General features: G+C 43.9%; 1 protein-coding gene across 4 annotated transcripts in view; it reads left to right on the top strand.

Moving 5' to 3' along the window:
• The first annotated feature begins 507 nt into the window (after positions 1–507).
• The window catches only part of NTN1 (netrin 1), an 87,629-nt gene continuing 60,934 nt past the window's right edge, over positions 508–27,202 (top strand). Inside the window, exons 1-2 of one of the 4 annotated variants that reach the window (XM_066586184.1) lie at positions 508–669; positions 1,933–3,005. In XM_066586184.1, the coding sequence (XP_066442281.1) occupies positions 1,988–3,005 (1,018 nt within the window). In that variant the 5' untranslated portion in view covers positions 508–669; positions 1,933–1,987. Of the gene's footprint in view, positions 670–1,174; positions 1,533–1,932; positions 3,006–27,202 lie in introns of those variants that run through there. The other 3 variants (XM_066586182.1, XM_066586183.1, XM_066586185.1) reach the window with 3 other exon arrangements.

The following is a 27,202-nucleotide window of genomic DNA, read 5'->3' on the forward strand; positions in this document are numbered from 1 at the left end:
ACTTGCCATAGACTTCTACAGCAGTTTTCTGCATAAAATCAATAGATTTGCTTCGTCACGTTCTGCGGGCGCGAGTTGCAAATACAATCGTCTATTAAAGCCCTAATACAAGGCGGTCAAAAAAGCTGGTTCAGCCATCTTCGTTCCTCCAGGCCACTTTAAGTCCAGTGTTCTCATTAATATACGGTCCGACTCTCTCTAGCAGTGACCGTGTTCTTGGCATGATTACAACCTCCCCCACATCCTCTGTAGGCGCAGTGCAGGTGAGACATCTGTCTCTTCTATAGCCTGGTAGTCTCTAGCTGGATGGGCACTCTCTTACACAGCAGACACTCTAAAGTCTCTATAAAGACCCCTCTCGCCCCATGCATTACCCGCCAGCACCTACCGCCTCATCTAACTTCATTCATTAATAGACCTTGCAATCCCTTCAGCCGCTCTCCTTGCTGGAAGCAGCCCCTGTCATGCTTCACACCTCCTCAGATCCATGCAGGAAACAAGTTCCCCCTGCAGCGGTATACAGCAGGCACTATGAAGACCAGCAGCCCCAACCCTTGCAGCAACTACTTCACCTCTGTCCATGCAGCTTCTACCTAGCGCCTAATTCCATGCAGCCTCTACCAACACAATCACAGCCTATGGCCTCGATTAAGATAGTTGCAGCTCCTGGTAAGACGTTACCCTTTTTTTCTTCCAAGCATGCATGCCTTCAATCTCTGCTAAGACAAACCCAACAGGTTCTAATGCCGGCAGCCGCTACAAGACATGGTCTACCTTGCTGCATGCCGCATATCCCAGTTAACTCTTTCCTTAGGTCCACTGTATACTCTTCATTTCTTCAAATCCTATGCTACGTCGTCTCACTCCTGGGACTTTCTCAGTCCTTTCCTGTCTGTCCCATCACTCTATCATCTCACCTTTTCTTCTTAGTTGACCTCTTACTTTTGGCGCTCACTTTATCATCAGGCTCTCCCTGTCCCCTTCTGTCTCACACTTTCCCTTGGCTAAAACAAGCCTCCCCTTACTCCGCTCCCTGCCTCTATCCTCCAACTTCTCCCCCCCTCTTCTTTTTCACCTCCTCTCCCCTCCTCTTCTTCTTCTGCATGTGAATCAATCGCTTGCAGCTTCCTCTGTCCAATGTTCTTCTACCAGTGGGTGTCGTTGTAATTCCCCCTAATGCAATGTCATTCCTTGAGATGACCTCAAGCCAAACAGTCTGAGAGCTTCATTCACTTTCTATAGCAAGACAGGGAAAGACAGCCACCAAAAACTTCTCATCTGTGCAGAAGGATGTGAGGACTCACTCTGCAGATTGGCTGACGCTTCTCATCATCCTCAGTCTCCAAAGCTCAAGCACCTCTTGCTGCACAGTCTGCCCCGAGTAGCCACCAAACCTTCAGACTTAATTTTTTTTGTAGAGCGCAGCTTTTACTTTTTGAACTTTTTGTACCCCCTTATTTGTGCCGTCTCTTAATTTAATTCTAAGGTAGTGCATTTTTTTCTGTACTTACTCTTTAATTGCAGAATGCTAGGTAAGAACCTTCGCTTCAGCAAAAGAAGGTGTAACATTTGCATCTCATCCTAAAGCCCTCATATATATCCAGCCTCTGTTTTTATACATATTTAGATTTTTTGTTTTTAATTTATGGTCTTTTTTTTTTTTTTTGGACAGGCGTTTTATGTTCTCATTTAGCCTTGTGTTATATCATGCTCGCTTTTGCAGATAAAAACTTTTGCAGGATGTCTTTGAAATTGTGACTTTTTGTGGATTCTTTCTGCTGAATGATGTCATCTCTGTTTGATTTTGGTTGCTAGTCTATTTCAGCTATTTTTACCATCTGTTTTTAGTAACTCCTAGGTGACTAAAATATTTTATATTATTATTTTCTTTTTTTTTTTTCTTCTTTCTGTGTTTGCCTTCATTTTTGCTAGGAGTAGAGGCCAGTGGAAGGATCTGTGGTCAACGCAGGGTTAAGCTGACTTGAAGATGATGCTGAGAGGGCAGATTTTGCTGTTCGTGTTAGTCTCTTTGTCCTGTACCGCTCAAGAAAGTAGAGGAGGATATGGGATGAACATGTTTTCCATCCAGACGCCGCAGCCTGATCCATGCTACGATGAAAATGGGAACCCTAGGAGATGTATCCCGGACTTTGTAAACTCAGCCTTTGGGAAGGAAGTCAAAGTATCAAGCACCTGCGGGAAGAACCCATCCAGGTATTGTGTGGTAACGGAGAAAGGGGAGGATAGATTCAGGAACTGTCATTTTTGCAATGCCTCGGACCCTAAAAAAGCTCATCCACCCTCTTTTCTAACTGATCTAAACAACCCCCACAACCTTACCTGCTGGCAATCGGAGAACTATATTCAGTATCCTCACAACGTTACCCTAACCCTGTCCTTAGGGAAAAAGTTTGAGGTGACCTATGTGAGTCTTCAGTTCTGTTCTCCAAGACCGGAATCCATGGCAATCTTCAAGTCTATGGACTATGGGAAGTCTTGGGTACCATTTCAGTTCTACTCAACCCAATGTAAAAAAATGTACAATAAACCCAATAAAGCAGTCATTACGAAGCAGAATGAGCAAGAGGCTATCTGCACAGACTCTCATACAGATATGCACCCTCTCTCTGGAGGCTTGATAGCCTTCAGCACCTTGGATGGTAGACCCTCAGCACATGACTTTGACAACTCTCCAGTCCTTCAAGACTGGGTGACAGCCACTGATATCAAAGTAGTATTTAGCCGTCTTCACACTTTTGGGGATGAGAATGAAGATGATTCAGAATTGGCCAGAGACTCTTACTTTTATGCTGTTTCCGACCTTCAAGTCGGGGGTAGGTGTAAGTGCAATGGACATGCCTCAAGATGCGTCAAGGACAGAGACGACAATCTGGTGTGCGACTGCAAGCACAACACTGCTGGACCCGAGTGTGACCGTTGCAAACCTTTCCACTACGACAGACCTTGGCAGCGAGCAACAGCAAGAGAGGCCAATGAGTGTGTGGGTGAGTAGACGCAACTTTCAGTTCACTCAGTTGAGTTGTAGGGATCATGAGGGAGAATTAAAAGTGGTAAAAGATGGTGGACAACTGCACAAAATTGTGTCAGATCAGCGTTGTCTACAGACTCACAACTGAAGTCTGTGTCGCATGTTCTTTTTGGGGTCAGGCTTGGATACAGAAAGTGATTTGACAGTCTGTATTGACCCATTTTCTCTTCTTCGTATTGTTGGCCTGTACAGCTGACCAAGCTTTTGTAACTTGAACAAAGTGCATGTTTATGTAGTTGTCCATATATTGGCTGTATATATATATATTTAAAATAGCCCTCAACAATCTAAACATATAACAGAACTAATATTTGTTCTGAAATCTGCCTAGCAACATGAAGGCAAAAAGTCGAAACCGAAAACCACAGAAGTTACAATAAAACCTAAACCTTGTTATTATGATGCCCCCCTGACTTCTTATCTAGTATTTGCAGTTTCAGATAAATTAAAATCTCATTGGATGTCTTCCACCGAATTTCCCAATGAGGTCATAGTGAATCGCTATCCCTGTCAACACGCGACCGATTCCTAATTTGGCCCAAACTTTCTTTTAAAACGCTGCCTGGACAGCTGAAATTTCTCCTGGAATTGCTCCATGGTTAGTTAATTAGTTAATGAGCCCATGGAGAAAATTGCAGTGCAAGTGATACTTTTTATTGCCTGAGTGAGCTGGGTTATATTGCAGCGAAGACTAGTAAAGACGCGATACAACTATATAGAGGTATATTGTCCGTTGCTAAACTCTATGCAGGATGGTGAATAAACTCTGCTATGATGTCAGATTATTTTAGAAAAAGGAATGTTACTTTGTGATATTTCAGCCGATCCGGTTAAAAAAAAAGTAGATTCAATTTTCAATTTTTTGGTCATTTCCAATTCAAAATGTTTAGACTGATGTTACATAGATAGAAGGTAGGTCTACATTAGATAGATGGATAGAAGGTAGGTAGACATCAGAGTCTACCTATCTATGGATATATTGCTTTCTCTATCTTTCCTTCTTTCGTTCTTTCCTTCTTTCGTTCTCTCTTTCGTTCTTTCCTTCTTTCGTTCGCTCTTTCTTTCTTTCCTTGTTTCTGTCTTTCTTCCTATTTCAGTCAAACTGTAGCTTTTCATGTATCTATTCCTAATTATGAGGGTCTATAAAGTAACCTATTACACCACAATGTAGCAAATAACCTGCTTTGATGTACACTAAGGTTTTCCCTTCGGGTTACGTGTATCCCACATACATGTCCTCCTATAGTCTCCTTCTCTGGTCACTGTGTGGAGCGCTGCTAAGAAATATTGTAACACATTGTAAATAGAGAAAGTAACTTTTTCAGCTATTTTTTGTCAACCATTTTTGAATTACCTTATACATTGTTTAGTCCATTGAGCAAATGAAAAAAGTTCTAGAGAAAAACTTCTTCAGGCATATTGGATAAGTCATATTCCTGAATTCCCTAACTCTGTTATTCCCATAGTCAGAAAGCAAAGCAGGAGCGCACTCCTCCATTTACCACATAGATTCGTTACATCTATCACCATAAGTGACACGGTAGATGAAAATAATCATAATTACCTGTCATCCCTGCTTTTCTCTAAATATTCAAATTATGCTATACTTAGAGGACTTACGCAAAAGTTGTATAGTGGGAGGAGTCCATTTATGTTAATTACATTTTTAAAAGTTTTAGCATTACATCAACTTTTTAAAAAATTAAACTTATATATACAATACCACCCAGATACATTAATAGGCGGGGGGCGAGCAGGCCAGGCCTTGCAATTATAATCTATATATAGGAAATTCACTGAGATATGGAGCGCGATTATCAAAAGGGAGAAAAAGCTGCTGGTCGATTTTCATTAGAAGTGATTAGAGATTCATTATGATTGCTTTAATTATGTTTTATAACTTAGTAAAGCAGTGAGTTCTGGGCTACTTTCGAATGTGATCTTAATTCTTGAAGAATTTTTACTATTGTTTTTGCTGTATTGTGTGGATCAGTATGTATCTTCATACTATCATAGATTAGATTGAGGAATTGATATAACATCCCAAACCAAGGTATGCAACCTAATGGGCATTTATGCACACTGTTCGATGAACCACATAAAGTGTACTGTATTAGATAAGCATTACTAATATATATATATATATATATATCTATAGTAATACTCATCAATAAAAATGATGCAGGAGCGGCCCCCGTGAGATGCGCGCTGTGTGCAGTACTCTGGGTACTAGCAGGCTTAATGCTTTCCATACCTTTATTAATATTCCATTCACACTTTCATGCTTGCTGTTTATGTTTGGGTGGGGTGCTGTATGTTCTCTTTTCTTTTACTATTTAATAGCCAAAGTTGCTTTCAGTATACAGCAGATACACAGTGATTATAACTGCTACCAGCATCAAAATGTGTCTTCCCTGTGTGATATATATACATTGTTACATCTGGGATACGTACTGGTGCTCACACTAATTGTAGCATTTGCCTTTATATTCTGGTATATGATACTTGTTCATATGCCTGCAGTCAGTCTTGTTTATGGCCACATTTGTATCTATATGTTGTATTACACGGAGCTACGGTGTTTCCCAGAAAATAAGACAGTGTCTTATATTAATTTTTGTTCAAAAAGGTTTAACGTTTTTACATGTATAGCTGCCTGGACACTATTTAAATTGACTTTTTTAATTAACTGTCAGCAGGGCTCAATTTTGGAGTAGGGCTTATATTTCAAGCATCCTCAAAAAGCCTGAAAAATCATTTTGCATCCTCAAAAATTCTGGAAAATCATGCTATGTCTTATTTTCAGGGAAACAGGGTATCACCTAGTCCTGCTAGAAAAATCAAGAAGTGTGAGAAGATATCCCATTAATATGATTATATGTTAGGGCAAATCGATGGAACGGGATACATTTGTTTAGGCTTCAGTTTGTCCCTATAAATAAGTGAAAAGAAACAAAAAAACCCCCAAAACAAACAAGAATCCATTTTTAGCTTTGCCGACTTCTATCGCTTTTGCATAAGAGAGGAAAAGAAAGACATGCACAGTACATAAAAGTTTATGAACACGTTTCGCTGCTGTCTCACAGGCAGTTAGGTCTTATAGCGTCCATAAAATATTTATAGTAAACACTTATTTTAAATTCACATTTACGACTTTTTCACAACTTTCACAGTATAACTCAAAAAATTTGACGGCTTGCAAAAAGTGATATTTTTATTGTCTTTTATGATAGAGTAGATCTTCGGGGACCAGACACTCCACTGCAGGTCTACATCTGTCTCTCCACAACTACAGTCGATGTGTCTTTGCACCTACCCTGCCCATCTGCTATAGCGGTTGGGAAGCATCATAGAGAAGACTTATTATTCTCAATAGTCATATCCATGTTAGGGTACTATTATATGAGACGACTGTTAGGCACTTAAGAGCCAGATAGGCGTCCTAATGGTCACTCAATGAACGGAAGCAGAGTGTGTCGGGGATCTCTTCCAGCCACCTGCTTCTATTCAGAGGAAACAGGCAGTCGCTCATAGATGAGGGACTGCCTGTTTACACGGGCTGACACGGTATTAGATGAGCAACCAAGTGATTCCGACAAGTGAGCGATTCTCTTAGGGCCAAGGCTACGGCTATGTTGGCTACACAGGTCAGCACTGTATGATGAGATAATGTTCATAGGCTCAACATTACCCAACTCCCATCAATAAACTGGTGAAATAGACTGCGGTCCTGCTAGGTCCAGGAGCAAAAGGTCTGGTAGTAGGATTTGGACCCCAACTGAAGCAATAAATGGGGTGGATTGCCTACTGGGAGCTTCTGACTTTCAGCAGTTGATCACCTAAATGCAATTAAATGCAGCTTGACCCTGCCAGCACGTTGCAGCTGCATGCATTCCTATGGATGGAACCTTGGACTCCACACATGACCAACCATCCAGAGCGGACATCTAGGCCTCATGTACATCACTAAATAGTGCCGTATTGATTTGGTATTTGGGTGCTGTTGGAGGGTTCATATTCATTGCAGGTTATCTGTCCCTACATTGCCCTCATACCTTCAGGAAGAAAAGTAGCAGAAAAACTTAGTAATCTTATTGCCCAAAGTGCAGCGACTTATTCTGGATTTTTCAGTACATTTACCCTTCCATGTTTTTGGATCTGTGATAAGCTCCTCTGGTAACTTTGTTATAATATATCTAGTCTGTTCACTAATTTTCCTTCAGTTTCATTACGATTGGTCATCTGGCAAATCTGTTTAGAGAGTTGGGAGGAAAACAGACGGCTGCTATCAGCTTCATTGGGAACAAGTGGTATAGAACAGCAATGAGTAAACAGCCATCTCATCTGTCAGAGATGGAACTGAACTGACTGACCCTCGGAGTTTTGTTAGATCTGGAGTAAAGTGGGAGAAGATGTTGGGAAGTATGTTGCCCTAAAGATCGTGGGGTCATGGAGAGAAATGTCTTAAAGGGAACCATCACAGGACAAGACCCTTTACATTAGTGTCCCCAACTTGGAGACAAAGTCCACTACTAGTTCTCCTCTGTTACCTCCACAGTTGCATGCACCTAGAAGTCCATGATACAGAGCTGGGGGCCAGATGCCAACTTCCATATCCTAGCAGTCGAGTGCAGAGGTGTGCGTGGCTGTCTGATTTGGGTGACCAGATATTTGGGATGATTAAGGAGTATGAAAGACCTTCTATAAAGTAATCAGTCTTTAATATCTGGGGTGTTCTATTACCCATATAGCAAAGTAAGACTTGGAGCAAACATCAGGGTTCATTGCATCTGGACACCAATATACTAACTCACGGTAATTGGGCAATATTATTCTATCACATTAAAGGGATTTCACCTTAAAGGGAGGGGGGTATTTACATGGTGCAGTTGTGATCACTAATTTAGCTCTGAGGGAGCGACTACTACTGATGTAGATATATTACTATTACAAAACTTACCCTATTGGGCTCACATCTAGTTTTTACTTTATGCTCCATCTAGAGAGAAGATTTTCCAGTGTTTGGGCTGACAGTACAGCCCAAACCTGCAGTATATAACTATATGCCATACAGGTGCGTATGTCACCCATTGATCATATACCACACAGTATGTTTTTCGAAAACTGTAGTCAACAACGTTTTTTAAAACAATTTTTTTTAAAAGGTGACCCTTTTGGCATTATACCCTATACATTCAGCTTCTGGTGTACCAGAAGACCATTAATGGAGCCCACCATGAGACCTATGAAAACTCTGGAAGAGTTACATATTTTTATTGCTGAGATGGTTGTACATACAACACTTGCCCAGGTGGAAGCTTTATGCAAGAATGTAAAAATAAAGCCTTCCAGCTGTACCTTGTTAGGGTAAAAGTTTGACTGAATGCAACAGAATAACTAGAAATCCTGGAGGAAAACCTGCTGCAGTCTGCAAAAGAACTGCTTCATGGGAATCAAATTATTTTCCAGTAAGTCAATGACCCAAACTATAAAGCCAAAGAAAAGTTTAAAAAATGCCTTAAAAGCAAAATTGATGCCTTGGAGTGGGCAAGGTAGGGCTTAAAATGCAATGCGATGAACAATCTGTAGTCTTGCATACCTGAGTATAACTGTTCACACGCTTCCCATGCATTGTCCTATCCCTGTAGACCAAGGCCTGTAAACAGGCGCGTAACTATAGGGGATGCAGGGGATGCGGTTGCACCCGGGCCCAGGAGCCTTAGGGGGCCCATAAGGCCTCTCTTCTCCATGTCGGGAGCCCAGTACTATGAATAAAGCATTATAGTTTCGGGGCCCTGTTACAGGTTTTACATTGGGGCCCCGAATCTTCAAGTTATGACTCTGGGTATGTGTACAGAAGGAGGGAGGGGCGTCCAGCTGAACTTTTGCACCTGGGCCCCTGAGCCTTTAGTTACGCCCCTGCCTGTAAATGAAGTCAAAGTTAGCTCTACCTAGTACTGAGCTGAGGGGGTTAATAGTTTTGCAGTTGTTTGTGTTCAATCATTATAATGTTATGTACTGTAGATTAACTGGTAGAGATGTTTTTTTCTGTTTTAAGCAGTGTCAAAAAAGGCCGAAGTGAATTAGCTTTGATTCCCCACTCCAAACTATGGAAAAAGTTCAAGGGGTGAATCCTTTTCTATTAATCTTCTAATGTATGATTATTGAGCATTTAGTACCAACATATTTAATGCATCATCACTAATTTGCTGTATTGTTTGCTCAGGAATGTCTGCAAAGGGGTTAATTCAGCCCAAATCCTTTGAGGTAAAACAGCGGTTGAACAGTTCTCAACAGCTAGATATTTTCTGGCAGCGAGCCACAAAACCGGAGGAGCCAAACATACCTCTACCGAAATGAAGTCTAGGACCATGTCTGGTGTGAGATCTCTGCAGCCTTGATGTACCTTGACGACATAAATCAAGAGCAGAGCTCATGGGGTAGGAGGTGACAGGAGACCAAAGGAGGCTGACAAATCCCTGATTATTGCCTATTGCTTTGGCCTGTAGTGATGAGGATCTATGACCATAGTAGCGTGGGTGGGCTCCTCGCCACAAGGCTTATAAGGCATCTGCTGCATCACACTAATTTGGATAGTCACAAAATAATCACTCCCTAGCTTGTTCTGAAGGTCTAGGTATTTGGGGCAGTTTGTGTCCCGACCCTGAAGAACACTAGTAGGCGTATGACCATAGGGAAGATGTACTATTGAAAATTCAAGTTTTCTGGATCAAATTGCCCCAAAAAGCCATCTTAAATGGTTTGTGCCACATTTATCATGCGTTTTTAAAGACTTTTGGATACTTTTTATGTCTCATCTGACAAAGGGGTGTGGCCTCGTGAAAAGGGGGTGTGGACTTAATATGACATTGCCAACAATTGTGCCAAATTTTGGCTTAATTTTTCTTGGAAACTAAGCTAACTAATGGGTGGTATACAGTTAGACCAGAACGTTGGCCAGATTTACCATTCAGCAGAGTCACTGTTATAAATCTGCCTCATTTAACGGCTGTCTAGTCTACGTTTGTACTATCTATTAGACAGTATTAGTCAATCTGCCCCAATGTGTTTACTGCCTAATATCTCGTTAGCAACTGCAGTATATCTATTGGGGGTGCAGAGGTTCCCTTCACATCTGGGTGTTGGCAAGTTGGAGGAGCTTTCTCCAGTGCCCATCTTTGCTCCCTGCTGAGTATTGCACATGGCTGCCGTGAAGAGTAGGGAGATGGAGTGGAAGGAACGAAGAACTCTTTTTTCGTTCTTAATAGCCCAAATGTATACCCACATCCTGGAATAGAAAGTCCAGGTGCTTTTTCACAGACCCCCTCGCACCAGCTATTTCATTTAGAGTGAAACAACTTTTGGATCAGGTTACTTCCAACTTGGCTATTACTTGATTACCTGCCAAGGAGAGGACAACAGAGGTCCTTACTCCACAGTATAGCTGCTGCAGTGGCTGCCTCTATGGTAAGCCCATACCCTTTTAATTGCCCAGGCTTTGCCCATCCTTCATAAAGGGCCATCACCTTGCGGAAACAGCAGATGGTCTGCCAGTGAAGCGAGGATACTATGCATTGACTGATCTACACTGAAAGTGATATGCAGATCACTGAGATTTCTTTCATGTTTAGATTGGTTGATTTGGGCTGTGACTTTGTGGCTGGTACAGTAGCTGTGAGCGTTCTGCAGAGATGGAGTTGCAGGTGATGTGGAGGTAATGTCAACGGAAGGTTTCTTCTCACTCACTGACATTTCACATATGGGCCATGCAAATAAGGGAGATGGAACAATACCTCCACAGCGCCATCTATTGGAAGGCAGCATTCCTGCAAGTCAATGTTAGACTCTTTATACAAGCCTTGTAACAATGACTGGGAATTGAAAGCAAATGTATTGTTACAAGGCTTGTTTAAAGAGTCTAACATTTACTTGAAAATAAGCTGCCTTCCAATAGATGGCGCTGCAGAGGTATTGTTCCATCTTGCTTACTTGCATATTACCCAGAGGAGCATGCATGGCCTTATAAGTCTCCTCCCTCACTCACTGTCTAGGTGCTCTCCCTAAGGAGAAAAGATAGCATTTCTGACTCACCTTACACTCTAACTAGCCCTAGGCTAAGGGGTATCAAAAAGTATATGGAATAACAAGGCTATAAGGGCTATAAGAGGGGAGAATGAAGGGTGCACAATATGGGCTATGAGAGGGGAGGAAGGAAAGATTGATCAAGGTGAAGGAGCCTTTGGACAGAAAGGGTAAAGGGTGTAGAAGCAGAGATATATGGGGGTTTGTGGGGAAAAAAATGAAAATCTCATGTAACAAATTGTATTCACTACAGAACAAATCAGAAGGTGGAGGGGAGAGATTTTTCCATTTCATTTAAAAAAATTAACTCATTTAGAAATTGATGGCAGCAACACATCTGACAAAAGTTGGAACAGGGTTAACAAAAGGCTGAAAAAGTAGGAAGTAATACTGAAAAGCAGCTGGGGGGGGGGTGGTCAAGTTTCTACTAAGTCACACGACCGTGTATAAAAAGAGCGTATTAGGCCTCTTGCACCCGACTATGCGTTTTTAAGCTCGGCCGATCGTGGCTACAAAATTGCATGAATGAAGCATAGCCACGATCAAGTCCCAAGCTTTACCCGCATTTTCTTGTCCATTCATACAGGTGGCTGCGGGGGATCGATGAAAAAATACACTGCAGCGCAGAAATCCCTCAGAATGACTATTAATGCTCAAAGAGTCATCTGTCTTCTTTACTCAGTGTTGGCCGCAGCTAAACTCCCTCCCCCTCCCTCTCCCTTTTTTTCCAGCTCCCATAGAAGTCTATAGGAGTTTCCAGCGTATCTTGGCAAAAGATAGGGCAAGACCTATCTTTTGACGCTGCGTATAAAATTGGTCCCTGTTTTCGGACGCTACTGTGCTTCTTTTTCCGGTCATGATGTTTAAAAATGGCCAAAAATTGTTCTTTTGAATGAATACATTGGAATCTAATGCTTCAGAGGGTCACGATTTTTTTATGCGGCTTAATGGCTGCATATATACGATCATGTAAATAAGGCCTTAGAGAGGCAAAGTCTCTCAGAAGCAAAGATGGCTGGAGGTTCAACAATTTGTGAAAAACTGCATCTAGAAATTATGGAACAATTTCAGAAAAATGGTTGTCAGCGTAAAATTGCGAAAGCTTTGAATATTCCATTATGTACAATATCATCAAGGGATTCAGAGAATCTGGAGAAATTTATGTGTACAAGGGGCAAGGCCGATGGTCAATATCGGATGCTTGAGATCTATGGGCCCTCAGACTGCATTAAAAACAGGCATGATTCTGTAATGCAAAATCACTGCATGGGCTCAGGAATACTCCCAGAAATCATTGTGAACACAGTTCGCTGTGTGATCAACAAATGAAAGTTAAGTCTATCATGCAAAGAAGAAGCCAAATATCATCACAGTCCAGAAATGCTGGCATCTTCTCTGGGCCAAAAATCATTTAAAATGGACTGAAGCAAAACGGAAAACTGTTCTGTGGTCAGATGAATCAAAATTAGAAATTCCTTTTGGAAACCATGGACTCCTACAGACTCAAGAGGAGAGGGAGCATCTAGCTTATCAGCGCAAGGTTCTGCATCTCTGATGGTATGGGGTTGCATTAGTGCCTATGGCATGGGCAGCTTACACATCCTGAAAAGCACTGTCAATGCTGAGCAGTATATAGAGGTGTTAGAGGAACATATACTCCCATCCAGACAACGTCTCTTTCAGGGAAGGCCTAGTATATTGAGGCAAGACAAAGCTAAACCACATAGTGCACCCATCACAACAGCATGGCTTCACAGAAGAGGAGTCCGGGGGCTGAACCGGCCGCCTGCAATCCAGACCTTTCACCAATAGAAAACATAGGACTGCTGAGCAGCTAGAATCCTCCATCAGACAAGAATGGGACAACATTCCTCTCCCCAAACTCCAGCAATTGTTCTCCTCACTTCCCAGATGTTTACAGACTGTTGTATAAAGAAGAAGTGATGCTACACAATGGTAGACACGACCCCGCCCCAACTTTTGTGAGATGCGTTGCTGCCATCAATTTCTAAATCGAGTTAATTTTTTTTTTTTCAATGAAATTGAAAAATGTCCCACTTTCCCCTTCTGATAAGTTCGATTGTGGATAAATTACTGTTAGATGAGATTTCCAAATCATTGCATTCTTTTTTTCTTTACACTTAACATAACTTCCCACTTTTTTCGGAATTGGGGTTGTAGTCCAGGATCCTGCCTTGCACCTCTGCATCTGCTTAGGGTACTTTTTACCTTTGTCCTCACCAGACAATCCAATGTGGATGTTTTCTAGCTCCAGCCTCTTACCTGCGTTCACAGTCATGCTAAAGCTGTTGGGGGCAGCAGGGTGCACACCTGAGCCGGGACCTCACCGAGTCACAAAGGGCCTTTTTATGTAAGTCAATGTACAACACAGGAGCTCCGAGGAAAAAACTTTTCTGTTGAGTTTTCCCTGTTGACACAGCCCAGATGTTCATTTGATGATATTAGAATGCAGTAATAATCTATAATCTCCTCATTTCTCCTGCAAAATGAACATTTCTGTCCGGCTAAATATTTTCTAATATTTTCTCTAAAGGAGAAGCCCTTTTTGCATTTGATCACAGGCTTACTACACAGCAGGTCCTCCAGTCTATACGCAACATGGAAGGAAAAGACGTCAAAAATCAAATACAGATCATGTTTCTGCTTACTGGATTTCCGTTTATATGGCAATATTGCTTCCCATGTTATTTCCTACCCTGTTATACGAAGGGGAAATCCATATCATAGCCTTATGCTGAGAGAGCGCAAACTACTCAGAGTGTATCCACTATACGTTGTTTATAGTAGCCAAGTATTGGACTTGGCCCGTAAGCAGCTCTCCATACAAACCCTATGATATGAGGATTTGGTGGCCGTTGCATGAGAAAAATGATCTAGTCATCATTGCTCAACATAGACTAAACTTGGAAGCACAGCTGCAGTTTTAGGGAACGCAACCGAATCTCCACAGCTGTGTTTCTGCAACGTGTGAACGCACTCCTAGTGCAGTTTTATCCAAAGCCATGATCTCATTATGAAGGAAGGAAAGGTATAAAAGAAAGACATGTAAGTTTTTCTAGTTAAGGACCAAAACGTAGGGGTGACCACAGTGCCCCTCTGTATGTCACCTGACTACAGCAGTTCTACAGTGTAAGGATACCATCAAACAGCTCCTCATATCTTAGCTTCTTAGTCTAATGTAGAGTTGTGGGATATTTGGGGCTTATTATATATACAAATATTTGGTTCCATTCATCCCACCATAATGTCCATCAGTTATTCTGTACAGATATCACAGGGCCATGGTTTCCATATCTTGTCCTGATGAGAACTAACAAGTCAGAACCAGGTGTATGGAGGTTATAACAAATGGCTGTATGACTGTAGGCTGTATATGTGCTATACACTACAACGTTCTGGGGAGTTACCATTTTGAGATGGGGTTTTTTGTATATACAGGGCTCCAGGTGGTGACAAAAATGGTTGCTAATGTGCTCAAGATTCTGCAAATGGCAACAAGATTTTTTCACTCTTGTCACCATTTGCATCTAGCTGCTGTGCTGCGCATCTATAAAAAAAAAAATTTCTTCTGCGTTTAGCAGCAGTGCCTCACAAACCTGCTAGGTTACCTACTCCCTGACCTATGTACTGTCCAAACAGAGGGACTACATCAGGACAATTACTATGGACTGTGTGGGGGAGGTCAATTAATAACTATGGACGGCGCCATCAGAATGGGTGGAAGGGGTTGACAGGTTTAATTTATTACCTTGGATGGGAAGAATGAGCATAATTAATTAATTACTGTGGATAGTGGGGGGGGGGGGGGGGGTTAAGAAGGCTCAATTTGTTACTATGGACTGCAGAGTGGGGGGATGGGTGGGCTCTATTCATTACTATGGATGGCCATAGGGATAAGTTGGCTTTCTTCTGCATCTGACTATACTAGTTTGAACTCTGAATGTAGTTATACTGCAAGGGGAGGTAGGGAAGCTCTGGATGTGACTTATACAGTGGGGGTAATGTCGGGAATAATTATATATGTATTGACATTTGGGGACTAAAATTTTATTTAGCTCCGGAATTTTTCAAATTAGATGCTTAGTAGAGATGAGCGAACGTACTCGTTTAGGGCGATTTTGCACTCGAGCACCACTTTTTCCGAGCAACTGACTACTCGAACGAAAAGATTCGGGAGGCGACATGGTGGAGCGGGGGTAGCAGTGGGCAACAGGGGGGAGGTCTCTCTCTTCCCCCCCCCCCACTCCCCTCTGCAACCCCCCGCTCAGCCCGGGTGGGGTTCAATAGAAGCCTGCGGTAGCCGTCCCCGCAGGAGACCCGCACCTAAATGGAGCATGGTCCGGATTTTTTCATGCTCCATATTTTTTCTAATTCACTTTTATTGACCATCCGCGGGTATTTATCTACCCGTGGGTGGTCAATGCATCCCTACGGGGTGCGGATCCACATGCGGGTGATCCACTGTGGATTTTAATTATTATTTTGCCCGTGGACATGAGGCCTTAGGGTACCTTCCCATGGGCGAGTACGATCTCAGTCCAATTTGATATAGACCCAACATCATTGCAATTTTCTATGAGAGTGCGACGCATTTTGTGATAAAATCGCAGTACACAAGAGTGAAAATCACGTTATTTCAATAGTAAAAATAAAAAATCGCATTGCACTTGCATGAAAATCCCATCTACACACAAGTGCAATGTGATTTTTGTTTTCTCCCATAGGGAAGAATGGGTGATTCTTCAACAGAATCACCCAAAAATAGGACATGCTTCGACTTTACCAGCTTGGAGCATCGCTTTAAGAGAAAAATCGCCCATGTGAATTAACCCATTTAAAATAATGGGTTCCTATAACGTGCAATTACCTCGCAACGCACAGAAATTGTGCGTGCAAATCACCCAGTTGAATGCATCGATATGACTTTGGTCCTTATTTGTCCGTGTGACCTGTAAGTATAAACCAGCTGCTGGCCATACATTTTCATGCCTGAGATGTCGTCATGGTCTTCGTATTTCATCATGGTCTTCGTATATTTGTACAACCTAGTGGGCTATCACCTGCTTTTTGCTTTGGTCATATTCTGACTTTGCTTCCTTGTGATTTGTGGACACAAGTTCTTGAACAATCTGTTTAGCCTATGAAAAGCAGTTCAGAATATCTTCCAGAACCTCCCAGCGGATACTATTGGAAGATGAGAGATACCATCCTTTTTGTATTGCGTTTGTCAGCCGAGGTCTTTAACTGTCTTGTGTTTGTGAGTGGGGAATCACCTATCTGCATTGTGGTGTACTGTTAGTGATGTACAATAGTTCAGTGTATGTTCTTTGTAGAGTGTTGGTGTTTGTCATTTGCCAGTAGGCAGAGTTTGTACAAATGCTAGGAGGTTGTAGACAAATTCAGTTAGCCACAGAAGAGGCCCAACCTGTAGGAACAGACCCTACATCAATTGTATCAACACTCTATGACACCCCCCACCACCACTACAACATGTACATCAGATCAGGCTTGTGTGGCGTAGAGTATTAAGGCAGCAGTATACAGTCCTAAGCTCTCGCTCACGACCTGAAGGTTGCGGGTTCAATCTCTGCATGGTTCATGTAGCTGGCTCAAGGTTGACTCATCTTTCCGAGGACAGTAAAATGCGAACCCAGCTTCCTAAGGGGGAATACATTTTTAAAAAGTTACCTAAAAGCGCTGCGGAATAAGTTGGCGCTATACAAATAACAAGTTCCTTCCCTGTTCTACAGCTGACATCTCTCCTTTAAGCCCTCCAAAACTCTCTTCTTATATAACTAGCCCCACAGCACTAAATTTTCAGACATCTTACACTCATCGACTAGCTTGTGTTAGTCTCATCATTTCTGTAATTTACTTGCATAAAAAATTTTGTTGCTTTACCACCGTATGTTATGTTTGAAGTGGCTGCCACTAGGGGTTTCCCTCGAGCTTCTCTGCAATCCACTTCCTATGGTTAGGTACAGAGCTTCCATAACAAAGAGCATAGCGATAAGGGGAGGTGCTATCTTCACAGGCAGCTCCCTTGCACTCACAGGCTGCAGGCTAACAGATCTGCAGACACTGTGATAATGATTTCCTGAGTTTCTGCCATTCCTGCTGTTACAGAATGCAGATATGTGTTTTTGTGTGCACACATTACACATATACATTATAGTAGGTTTAATAACCATTCGGACAGAATGTTTCTAAATGCCAGAAACATCTAGGGAAGGCAGAAGGCCGGGAATTCAGATACTGCTCTCCTGGTGATTGGACAAGAGACAGTGCAGTGCAGCATGGGAAGTGAGGCCAAGAAAGTCAGGACAGTAAACTACTGGCAGAATGCTAAGCTTGCTACATGCTTCCTCCCTAAAAGTGGATTACAACAGAAAAATGGGGAAAGCAACCTAAAAATCAGAACTTAGAAAGATGAAACCGGGCGCAAACAGCAACAAATAAGTGCATAAGGAGAACTTGGTACATTTTAAAGAACTTGTTGAACACTCAGATACGCTTCCCTTCCCAAAGAGTGATAGTATGCATTTAGACCTACAGTTGTTTAACAGACCTCAGTGCTGAAATACCCTTTTCCTATGCCATGATTTTGGAAATTGGGATCAGCATTTGGAAGAAGGACAGTTCAATGTGAAGTGGCATACTGAGTTGTAGCAATACTCTGGTGCACATTTCTGGTAATCTTTTCCTATTTTTGCTTCATCTTGCGAAACTTGTTTAGTAATTGAAGAGTTAAGAGAGCAGAGTGCACAGCTATCGAAGGCACCAATCTCTCCGCAAAGCATTTCTGAGACGTTCAGAAGTCAAGTGGTCAATATTCTGGATTTAAATGCTTACATCTTTACTAAGAAGGATTTTGGTGCCCCCCTCGCTGTTTTTCTTCCATGTCCTTGTAGATATGCATTCTAACTTTGGAAGTGGCGGCAGACAAAAGGAAGGAGAAACAAAAGACAAAAAAAGCTACCCAGCAAATATGTCAAATATGTCTTTAGAGACCCTGTCCAAGGCAATTAGTTTTCCCCTCAAATCAGATTAACCTGTAGAAGGCAGCCAGTAAGTTGTGCCAAACCCCACTTCCTGCTTTCCCAAGAATTAGGCATGTGGAGGGGAGAGACTGTGTGTTGTCAACAGTTTTAAGAAATGCTCTGAACACTGCAAGTCAGGTGATGAGATGGAGGATGAGATGAGAAGTCTTTCTGCGGCACACCTCCGCTTGGGTATTGAGTAAGCTATTGTGTTCACATAAGCCCCTTCTTTTAAAGTGCCGTCCTAATGTATTCAATTCTAGGGCCTCGTGTGGCAAAGAGAGTTAAGGCAGCAGTATGTAGTACTAAGCTCTCACAGTCTGAAGGTTGAGTGTTCAATTTCTGCTTGGTTCAGGTAGCCGGCTCAAGGTTGACTCAGCCTTTCAACCTTCCGAGGTTGGTAAAATGAGTACCCAGCTTGGGTACTTATTGCAAGGGTGTATACAGAAAACAGTGTAGCTCTCTTATAAGGATGCCAATATACGTTCCTTCTAGAGATGAGCGAGCATACTTGCTAAGGACAATTACTTGACCGAGCATTATCCTTAGCGAGTATCTCCCCGCTCGGAAGAAAAGGTTCAGCTGCCGGCGCAGGTGACAGGTGAGTTACGGCAGTGAGCGGGGGGGAGCGGGGGGGAGAGAGGGAGAGAGAGATCTCCCCTCCGTTCCTCCCCGCTCTCCCCCGCCGCCGGCAGCTGAATCTTTTCTTCCGAGCGGGCAGGTACTCGCTAAGGGCAATGCTCGATCGAGTAATTGTCCTTAGCGAGTATGCTCGCTCATCTCTAGTTCCTTCCCAAAACAGGAGGACCCATCACTTGTGGTAAGGAGGTACTCTGTGTAGGCTTACTCCACACATAATGGAAGGGAGATGGGGCCAACCAAAGGCACCCTTTGCACAGCACTATATGAATGACAATGGTTGTGTCTATGTTATGTACAACTACGTCTGAGTATAAAGGCTCACTCACATGGGCATATGTGGTCTGCGTATTATAAGCATATTTTTCCCATGCGTAATATGCAGGAAACAGTAAACACACATATATCATGCATATTTGCCTATATTGGCGAGTATTAAGCACAAAAACAGGACAACGCAAGTGTTAGTGGCTGAATATTTTTACAGTAAACCACAACCCTAGCCCTGTCAAATCCCTGTCCATACATGCCCAATCTCGCTCAGTCCCCTTTATGCCCCTACACAATAATTGTGCCTTCCCTTGTGTCATGAACAGTATTGGTGCCCCCACACAGTAATTATAAATCTCTGTGTCCCACACACATTCATAATGCTCTCCTTGTGCCACAGAGTAATACTGTTTCCTCGCAGTAATGATGCCCCTCATTGAATTAAGTCCCCTTAGTATCCTACACAGTTAAAAAGTCCCCTTTGTGCCCCACACAGAAAGAATGCTTCCTTAGTGCCCCTACACACAGTAAAGATGCCCACTTAGTGCCCCTCACAGTAGTGATGCCCTTTAGTGCCCCCCACACACTGTATCTGCACTCTACCACTGTCTATCAATCCCACGTTACATGTGTTCCTGCTTGCCATTGACTGGCTACTTATGACATAAGCTGCCAGTCAATAGAAAACAAAGGCAGTTCGGGCAGATGTTGTGCCAGTACTGCAGAGCAGTAGCATAGAGAGGCAAATAAGACCGATGAAGCAGGAGACAGTAGCAACTTACCATGTTTCCTGAAAGTAAGACTTAACCCGATAATAAGCCCTACACCGATTTTTGGGGGGTAAGAGGGCTGGCTTGAAATATAAGCCCTACCCCAAAAATAAGCCCTAGCTACACTACATAAACAGAAAGTAATACATTACATTCAAAGCTCGTCGAGGACCCTCCCGCTTCTCTCCGGAGGTCCACGCAGTTCCCATAGTCCTCGGAGCTCACAGAACATCACTTTCTGATGACGGGATTCATAAATCCCGCCTCCAGGAAACGATGTCTGTAATTGGTTCTTTGAGCGATGGCTGTGATTGGCTGATAATTTACTGTATGAATTGGCTTAGTGTCGGTGAGCAATGGCCATGGCTCAGCCAATTCAAAAATCCCTCCCTCACACAGCGATGGCTGTGATTGGCTGAGTGGCCAGCCATCGCTTAGCCCATTGACTATATAAATTGGCTGAGCAGCGGTGAGCGATAAAAAATCCTGCCCGTGCTCAGCCAATCACAGCCATCTCTGTGTGGGGGAGGGATTTTTGAATTGGCTGAGCCGCGGCCATCACTTACTGCCGCTCAGTCAATTCATACAGTAAATGCAGGAAGCCTTGCCTGTGATTGGCTGAACGGGCTCTCAGCCAATCACAGCCATCTCTTCTGGGGAGAGATTTTTGAAGTGGCTGAGCAGTAGCCATCGCAAACCACCGCTCAGCCAATTCATACACTCATTGAGTGATGCGATGGCTGTGATTGGCTGAGCACGGCCGCTCAGCTAATTACAGCCATCGTTGCGTGGGGGAGGGATTTTTGAAGTGGCTGAGCCTTGGCCATCGTTCACTGCCGCTCAGCCAATTCAAAATAAGAGATCCCCTTAAAATAAGTCCTAGTGCATACTTTGGGGCTAAAATAAATATAAGACACTGTAAACGGCGTAGTTATAGACTGTCTTCTCTCCTCAATCAGATGAGCTGTTGGTGGCAGTGCAGGGGGGCTGAGTGCTGGGCCATGTCACCGTAGTGGCTCCCCATCGGCTGTACTCGTCTGCAAGGGCCACCCCCACCTTTACCTGGCTTTCCTGCAGGGTTGTTTTTAGTTCCTGCTGGAAACAAACTGCTACGTTAAGCTGACAAAGTGGCCGAACTTTGAGAAAGTGGGACATACACTGACCTCCGAGAACAGCTAGACAAGCCCTTTAATTTGGGACTGTCCCACTGGATTCGGGGCGATTGGGTGATAAGAACTCAGACTGATATGTTTTACCTGCACTGATACATTGTAGCAAACTATTAGAACAGCAGGGAGATTTGTGTGGCTGATGTACTTCGCTCACAGCGGATTGTCTAGTCGTGATGAAAACATAGCAAACTCTCAATGAGAAGATGAAGCCCAATTGACTATACAATTGGCCAGCAAGCAAGGAGCAGGGATAAGGAATAGTGATGAGCGAGCATACTCGCTAACGGCAATTGCTCGAGCGAGCATTGCCATTAGCGAGTACCTGCCAGCTCGAGCGAAAAGGTTCGGCAGCCGGCGGCGGGCAGGGAGCGGCGGGGGAGAGTGGGGAGGAACGGAGGGGAGATCTCTCTCTCCCTCTCCCCCCCCCCCCCCCCCCGCTCCCCCTGCTCACTGCCGCAACTCACCTGTCACCCACGCCGGCAGCCGAACCTTTTCTCTCAAGCGGGCAGGTACTCGCTAAGGGCAATGCTCGCTCATCACTAATAAGGAACCATCTCTTCTTCTCACTTCCTTTTCTCTCCAGCTACCGACCAGGCTACGCTCTCTTTTTAGCTGAGGTCGGGGGGCACTCTTCCAATTATTACTCCAGGACTCCCTATAGACTTCTCACTTCCTCCAGTTGTACCTCCTTTCTTATTCTTCACCTCTCGCTCTGTACACAGGTTGTTATCGTGTAGCTACTTGGGTAGTGATCATGAGCCTCAAGGTGCGACTGCATAAATGCCATTATTATAAGGACTGACGATTTGTAGAGTGCAACAATTTATTTCTAGTGGTAGTTTCAACTGGAGAACATAAAGCCCCTTCACAGGATGTCAATCCCACCCAGGAGTGAACGACCCAGCCTGTGGTGAGGTTTTACCAGTTCAACCAGCTGATGGCTTCTATGTCACTTTGACCATGTGCACTGGATGCTGATTGACTTCCCCATCATAAAGCTGTCACTGCCTTGTTAAAGGATGTGATTAGAGGCCAGAGGTTAGTAAGGCTTCCAGGGCAGAGCCGCTCAGTCATAGAGTCCAGGCATTCCAGAGTCCCTGTTATCTGCAGCTCCGTATCCCGGATAACAATACGCAGATACAAAAAGCTCTTTACTCTCCATTTATTTGTGGTGGTCAGTGGAATTTTTTAGATGGGTCTAGTCTAGTGTCGGACTGGTTGCCCAGGGACCACCTGTAAAATTAATTTAGGGGGCCCCTGTACAGCTACATGCAAATATTACCTGTTGCAAATTCCTCACTGCTACATCCTCTATGTATTCCAATAGAATGGTGGATGCATTTGCATGCGGCCCTATGGAGAATGCAGTGGGCAGGAATTGGTAGATTCCCATTCATCCAATATGTGTAGATGCTGTGCATAGCTCATACAGGGGGATGGGAGGCTGGGGGCCCAACCTGACTCAGGGCCCATCAGGGAATTTAACTGTTTCCCTATGGGCCAATCTGAGCATGGATGAGTCCAAAACAATTCAACCCTAATGTATGGCTCCTGAATCTGGATCCTGGAGTCCCATAGCTATAGCAGTAGGGAGTATTGCTTGTCTACATATGTCTCTCCTATAGACAGGATAGGTGGGATCCATCCATAGAAAGCTATGGCAGCATGCTGGGAGTTGTCATTTTGCAGCAGCTTTGGGACGCAGGTTGGAGACAACTGCTCTACAAGTCTATAAACTAACCAAATGCTGAAGGTTATTGGGGCCGAGACAGGAGCTCCTGTTCCCCTTCTCTCTTCCTGCAGTGTGGAGGGGTGCCAAGTCCTTCTAAAAAGTGTTTTTTATGAGATTTAGTGGTTTACCTCATGTTTGTGTAGCAAAGTCTCTAAAATTAGTGAAGGATCAAGCTCTTAGTGGTCTTCTCGAAGTCTGCGGGTCACACATCAAAACACTCATTCATGAGGTTTCTGTTGGGAAGCAGCCCTGTGCTGCGATACACGGAAGGCTTCCTGCTAGCAGACCAGCATCGGAGATCTGACTTTTCCAACCAGCTCTTTCCCCCTTCACTGAGGTTTCTAGGATGACAATTAGGATTGATGGTCATTCCTCTGTAGATGACCACAAACTGATAGGTGCTACAACCAGATGCCGTGAACCAACTATCAAAATTGTAAAGGTCATTAAACAAAGCCGTGCCAACAAAAAAATGGCAGATCTCAGAGACTGTCGGAAAGGCCAACAAATCTCATGGGTGCCTGACGTACTCCCCTCTTCCCATTCCAGCACCCCCTGCTGCTGCACACAACTTCTTGATGCCAAGTACAAGGACAAGGAGACGATTTGGGTCTGTGATTTGTAAGCAGTCGGGGAGGTCTTGTGTCAGGACTTTTTATGGGGTCTGGTTGGATGTACTATTTGTGATCCAAATGCTGTATGTTGGGCGCACGTCCTGTATAAATGGTGGGACGTAAAGGCCAAAATGTTTGTACAGTGTGATAGCATGTTACCAATGGGTTCCCAAGGCAGCTGGAGGCCTGACAAAGGCTTCTATGTCTGCCATATAAGGCTGCCTGTCCACGGGCGTTATTGAATTGCGTTCCCCACAGCGATAATCCAGCCGTGGGGAACGCAATGGAAACCACCGCCCCCCTGTCCACGAGTGGAGAATCCTTGCGATTCTCTGCTCACAGACGGCAATTCGCAGCATACTGTGAATTGCCGCGATTCAACGCAGTCTGCCTATTTGTCAGATAGGCTGACAGCGGAGATCTGTCTGCCGGCTCCTGCTCCCAGGCGGCGGTATCCCGTGGTGGAGATCCGCCGCGGAATACCGCAAAGCCCGTGGACAGGCAGTGTAACTCGGCCTATTAAGCCATGCCTCCGGCAAAGTCTGCTGTCATAGCCTTAAAAGAATGCACTACATAAGTAATGCAGTGTACTATCCTAGCAATGGAACCATCGCATCTTCAAGTACCCTGCAGGGACAAAACAATAGCTTCAAAAGAGGTGCAAAAAGAGTTTACATGTAAAGAAAAAAATCCATGTAAAAAAATACACATTTTTCCGAACAAAAACTCTTTTTAAACAGATGTCATATGAAAAAATGTTAAAACCAACACATAATAGGTATTACCACGTTCAGAGCGACCCCGGCAATGAAAATATTTTCATTTATCTTACACGGCAAACGCCATAAAAATAATTTCGCTTTTTTCGCCTTACCCCCCAAAACAGTGTTCTACAACACATTATTTGGACCCCAGAGTGGTGCCATTGGAATATACGGCTCATCCCACAAAAAAGCCCTCATACGGCTATGCCAACGAGCTATGCCTCTTCAATGCGCTGCTAAGGGGTTAAATGTCTTCACAGCGTGACTAAAGATACAACTGATCCCTAATCCTGCACTGAAGATACAGTGATCACACCACAGGGGAAGCATTGTGACTCCAAGCCTCGGAGTGATGGACGTCACACAACACTTTACATGTAAAGCTTAGGTGGAGTGCCCCTTTAATAAAAGTTTTACAAATAAATGGTACCAACTGCAGCTCACCCTGCAAATAACCAGCCCCCATCCGGCCGTGTCGACGGAGAAATCAAAAAGTGTGGCTTATGAAAAGTGGAGATGAAAATCCCTAAAAATTCCTGTGTCCTTATGGCCCAAATAGGCCTAAGGGGTTAAACGGATGCCATTATAGCCTTATATATTATATATAACTGTTAGGTATCTGTTCAACACCCCCTCACCCATAGGCTATAATGGCATTGCCTAATGGATATGTTATAAGAAGCTGGTGATGTCCACGACGGCCGTGATATAAGTGGCCCATAAGCTACTAAGTTAAAAGAAAGTCTACGTTGTTTCCTGTCCTCGGCGGGACGGGGCAGGGCGGTCTGCTGTACTATTCACGCCTTTTTTCTATTAGGTGTATTTATTTGCACTTTTCGTAACATTTGCCTACTCCTTTCACACTTCTGTATCTGAAGCCCTCAGAAGAAGGTAAGCTCTTGGGACCAGAGAGGGGTGTTGATTAAGTCTCCGCTGCAGATAGGAACCGGGACCTTGCAGAGGGGTTAACACTGAAGGCCAGAGGTGGCGGCTGTCCCTGACGAGAGCTGCAAAGCTAATTATCCGGGGATACAAGATGGTGACCGGGGCCTCAGTCTTTAGTCACTGACGCCTCTGGTGAGGATGTATCTCTGTAACCAGGTAGTGCTTCCCTGCTGATACTAGTTATCACCAGGTGGAGAGTCATATGCCACTTACTAGTTAGCAGTCAGTAAATAGTTGTGAGCATTCACTTGTGTGCAGCAACCCAGTAGGCACCAATGCTGCAGGCCTGCCATATAGCAGTAACACAGAAAATGTGTCATGGCCCTTTAACACTGAGCGATCACGGTTCACATTCTCACTGGATCGCAGGAAGCCGAACAACAAGTAGTTCGTCATTCAGTTTCTGCAGGCATAAAAATCACATGACGATCGGTCTGTGCAAACAGCCAGTGCTTCGGCTATTAATGACTGTTTACTGTGAATGGAGGCAAAAGGCCGGACCTACTTCCGGTCCGCTCCGTCTCCATTCACTGAGCGATACACAGGCTCAGCAGACAGTATCACATGAAAGGCTTAGATACACAGGCTCAGCAGACAGTATCACATGAAAGGCTTAGCTACACAGGCTCAGCAGACATTATCACACATGATATGATTGGATACAACAACTCAACAGATGTATCACATATGGTAGGCTTAGATACATGGCTAAGCAGACATTAACATATGATAAACAAATAATCTGGCACAGTAGATAATATCACGCATGGTAGGCTTAGATACACAGGCTCAGTAAGCAGAATCAATCATGACAGGCTATGATACACTGGCACAGCAGACAGTATCACACAATAGGCTTAGATACACTGTTACAACAGACATCATCACACATGGTAGGTTTAGATAGACTCGCTCAGAAAATAGTATCACACATGATATGATTAGATACAGCAACTCAACAGATGGTATCACACATGGTAGGCTTAGATACACAAGCTTAACAGACATTTACATATGATAAGCTTAAATAAGCTGGCACAGCAGACAGTATCACACATGGTAGGCTTAGATACACTGGCTTAGTAAGCAGTATCACTCATGACAGGCTTAGATACACTGACACAGCAGACAGTATCACACATGGTAGGCTTAGATACTCTGGCTTAGTAAGCAGTATCACTCATGACAGGCTTAGATACACTGACACAGCAGACAGTATCACACATGGTAGGCTTAGATACACAGGCTCAGTAAACGGTATCACTCATGACAGGCTTAGATACACTGACACAGCAGACAGTATCACACATGGTAGGCTTAGATACACAGGCTCAGTAAACGGTATCACTCATGACAGGCTTCGACAGAGGCGATTCCCGCGAACCACCTGCATAACACCAAGTGTACGGAAAAAAGGAAATATATATGGAAAGACAAAACATCGAAGCGAACCGCAAGTCAGAAGTGAAGATGTGACTATACGTAATAGTCAGCATCCGCGGCGCCGTCCTCACGAACAGTCCTGCCGTGGGTTGTGTGTTCTCATCCCCGGCTTCAGACTGTGGTGGCTGTTGTGGAGGTTGCCAGCTTCCTTGGGTGTATTCACTCGGGCGAGCGCGATATCATCCAGAGGAACGCAGAGCGACATCGTACGGTGAGACTCCGGGTGCCGCGCCATTATGCACAAAAAACACATTGCATCCATTTACTTGCGCTGATCACGTGTCTGAAACAATCGCAGGAGCTTCCGATGGCACTTGCATTTTTTTAAAGATTCCATAGGAAATACTGCGCCATCCCTTAGGAGGAAAGACCCAAAAACAGGACAGGCAGAAGGTTTTTTATTTTCGCAGCATCATGTGAATAAATACGTAAAAATCAGTGTGTTATTTACACTGGCGAGTTCTCTTCGTATCGCTATCGGACATAACGCATACGTGAAAACTGCCTGTGTGAATGTACAGTCTAAGGGCAGCTGCAGACGACTGGAAGCGCAAAACCGCTTGCGGCAGCGGGACTTTTTGTGCCATGGTCACGTTATTACACATGTATTAGCGCATTTTACTGTACTGTCTCCGATGCCGGGGACCGTTAACATTGGTGT

Source organism: Eleutherodactylus coqui, chromosome 13 (assembly GCF_035609145.1).
Source record: "Eleutherodactylus coqui strain aEleCoq1 chromosome 13, aEleCoq1.hap1, whole genome shotgun sequence".
NCBI lineage: Eukaryota > Metazoa > Chordata > Amphibia > Anura > Eleutherodactylidae > Eleutherodactylus > Eleutherodactylus coqui.